The sequence below is a fragment of the Nanorana parkeri genome, unplaced genomic scaffold (assembly GCF_000935625.1).
Source record: "Nanorana parkeri isolate BGI_ZX_2015 unplaced genomic scaffold, ASM93562v1 scaffold3320, whole genome shotgun sequence".
Classification (NCBI taxonomy): Eukaryota; Metazoa; Chordata; class Amphibia; order Anura; family Dicroglossidae; genus Nanorana; species Nanorana parkeri.
The window spans coordinates 26020-29172 of record NW_017309588.1 but is presented as its reverse complement, the minus strand read 5'-3'; the positions used below and the strand labels follow the sequence as shown (position 1 = coordinate 29172).

General features: G+C 51.2%; 1 protein-coding gene across 1 annotated transcript in view; it reads right to left on the bottom strand.

The window, feature by feature from the left end:
• The window catches only part of PNCK (pregnancy up-regulated nonubiquitous CaM kinase), a 35009-nt gene that overhangs the window by 6767 nt on the left and 25089 nt on the right, over positions 1–3153 (bottom strand). Inside the window, exons 6-7 of the mRNA XM_018574881.1 lie at positions 2391–2466; positions 99–211 (exon numbers count right to left, since the gene is read on the bottom strand). Of these exons, the coding sequence (XP_018430383.1) occupies positions 99–211; positions 2391–2466 (189 nt within the window). The remainder of the gene's footprint in view (positions 1–98; positions 212–2390; positions 2467–3153) is intronic.

Below are 3153 nucleotides of genomic sequence, written 5' to 3'. Positions count from 1 at the left end.
GCATCCACTGAGACCAGCCCCCCCCCCCCCTCTTTTTTTTAATTACGAATACAAGGAAAGTCCAGCTAAAGAAGGAACAGAAGGGATACGCGCTGTACCTGATTCAGATATGTCGTCCCAGTATGGCGAGTCAAATTCATATTCTGCTTTTATGATCTGATTGAAAAGCTCTGAGTCGTTTTCGTCGTAGAAAGGCGGATATCCACACAGCCTATAAAACAGTAATAACATGTTACACGTCTTTTCATCTGCTCAGTTACACGTCACTTTAATGTGAACCTGTGGCCAGGCTATGGACATTCCGTTCAAGCTTCAAAACCAGCCCTCACTGACCTCTGTAGCTGCAAGCACAGTGGAGAAATTGCATTCTCAAAGTTGACATTATAAGCACTGGAGTTCCTCAAATCCTTCTGTCAAGATATTAGATTCCCCTGCCCCCCTCCCCAATCAGCAATGATTTAGCAGCTCCCGCCCCCTTCCAGTAGTGCCTCATTAACTCAGCTCGCCGCGCTCCCCCATCCTAGCAGTGACTCGGCAGCTCAGCTTCCCCTTCTCCACCCTCCTAAATAATTTACTCTGTATTTACATTAGGCTAGAAGGCTGCCAAGTCACTGCCGGGAGGAGAAGAAAGTAGGGTTATACGAGCTGCCGACTTACCACTAGGAGGTGCAAGGGTGAGCTGAGCTGCTGTGTCGCTGTTGAGAGGGAGAGCAGAGTGAACTCAACTGCTGGGAGAGGGGAGCTGGGTGCGCTAAGCTGCTGGGTGTGTCAGGGACCAAAGCACCTCCAGGTGGCGCTGGAACAAGGTCCTGCAGTTCCTGCGCTCACCTGCAGGTGTTTCCAGGCAGCCAGGAGCTGTCAGGTACCAGATCACCACTGGATGGTGCTGGAACCTGCAAGTCCAGTGCTCACCTGCGGGTGTCTCCCAACTGTCGGTGATTATTCACCACCTGGTGCTACCTGGGAGGGTATTTAATCCCTCCCTGCAGTGTGGATTTTGCCTCAGTATTGTCGCCATTTCCTGCATCCAGGTGCCCCCATGTACTCTGACCATTGCTCCATGGCTCCCCTTGTGTTGCCGTGCTCCCCAGGTTTCACTTGCCCCTTTGTATGTGGTTTCGTTGTTTGGATTTAGTTGGTTATTGTTTGTTACTTGTCGGTGTTGGCCGGGTTGTTTGTCTTTTTATGATGTTGGTGTGTTTAATAAACTGTGCGCTCATAAACCTCGTCTGGCGTGGTCACACATTTGGTCCTCCCGTAGACATACCTGTACGCGCTGTGGGGACACCCGTGCACTGTATCCCTGACACCGGGTCACTGCTTGGAGCAAGGAGCTGAGCTGCTAATCGCTGTTTTCGGGAGGAGTGACTGGAGCTTCTGGGAAGGGGATGCTGGGTGAGCTGAGCTGCCGAGCGAACAACTTCAGTGCTTCTGATATAAAATTTGAGGATGAATTGCTCCACTGAGCCTGCGACTACAGAGGTCATTGGGGGGCTTGTTTTATTGCCCATTCACTGAGACCTCGACTATGGGTATTATTTTCTCTGCACTGTCTGAAAGGAAACCTGTCATTGGATACAGATAGCAAAGCTAAACCAAGTAGTTACCACAATCCTGTACTGAGGAGACTTGGAGGGGACTGGATCAGGACAGTCAGAGAGAAGGCAGAGCTTCTACACTGCACATGCTCATAAGTTATTCAAAAATAATTCACAAAGTACCGAACCCAAAAGATCAGCATGACAGCCGGAGACTAGTATTTTCAGAAGGACAGGTCAGCCATGGCAGCCTCCATACCTCCAAGAGATTTCTTCATCATCCAAGGACCGAGAGCTCATGGACCAAGGGCACTGTATGCACATAGTGGTTGCTAGATCCAAAATTGAAGCTCTGGCATGTCCTCCATATTCCTCAATGTCTGCAATAAGGCCCGGCAACTATCTCCAGCTCTTTAGAGAAGCACGCAGGAGGAGGTGTGGGTGGCAACCATATCAGAGCTCTGACTTCAGAGGAGGAAGTCATTATTTGCATATTGGAAGTCCATATTTGCATAATAGGTGCCTCAGGTTCATTGGCTACTATGGCTCTCTAGGATGACTGATACACTTAGGCATGAGGACCTTACAGCTCCAAAGTCAGAGCTATGAGACTCTGCCACCTCGGTTCCAGTGCCGCAGACGTAATTAGACCCAACAGGTTCCTGAATAGGCCTGCAGTCTATAAGACCCCTAAACACTACCCTCCTACCCCCTGTTCCTAAAACATGACAGTTCCCGAGTTCCCAACAGAGGCTGCACATTCAGTTTGGAGAAGGATTTGGTATTTGCCGTGTATCGTAGGCTGATGGAAATATATTTGACACATAAGGATCATGAATAGGTGATACCTACAGAATGTATGAGATGACGCCTAAGGCCCACACATCCACGGCCTTCCCGTACGGCTTCTGCTCCAGGAGTTCGGGGGCTGCGGACAAACAACAATATCAGCAGTTGGGGATTAGGAAATCCAGCTATTCATTTTGTATGATAACGCTTATGATCTTTCACTAGGACCATGAAGAACGTGTATTTTTAACTCTAAAGCTGCCTATAAACATAACATAGAAGTCTGTAATATAAGTATGATATCAAGTTACACATTTGTTCATCTAAAGATGGCTAAAATAAATATATTGTGATTGTTCTTTAGGTCCAACAACATGTGGTGTGAGGGTATGCTCAGTGGCGTAACTACTGTCATAGCAGCCCACGCGGTTATTATGGGGCCCGGGGGGCAGAGGGGGGCCCGGTCAGCAGGCCTTGGGCCCAGCAGCAGAGGTGGAGGAGGCAAGGGTGGGCGGTAGCGGAGACCGGGGGACCGGAGGTGGAGAAGGAGGCTGGAGCCCGGTGGTGGCGGTGAAGGAGGCCAGGGCCCGGCGGTGGCAGTAGCGGTGGACGAGGCCAGGGCTCAGCAGGGCCGGTCCGATGTGGGGGCGGAGGTGGAGGAGGCTGAGGCCTAGCAGCGGGCGGCTCGGGGCTGGCGGGTAAGAGGAGCACAGTGTGCAGGGAAAGGGACCCCGACCAGCCCACCTGGGACCCTGCAGAGCCCCCCATAGAGAGTCTATAGTGGGCTCTGCAGAGTCAGTCTCAGGTGGGCTGTGCAGGGTCGCTG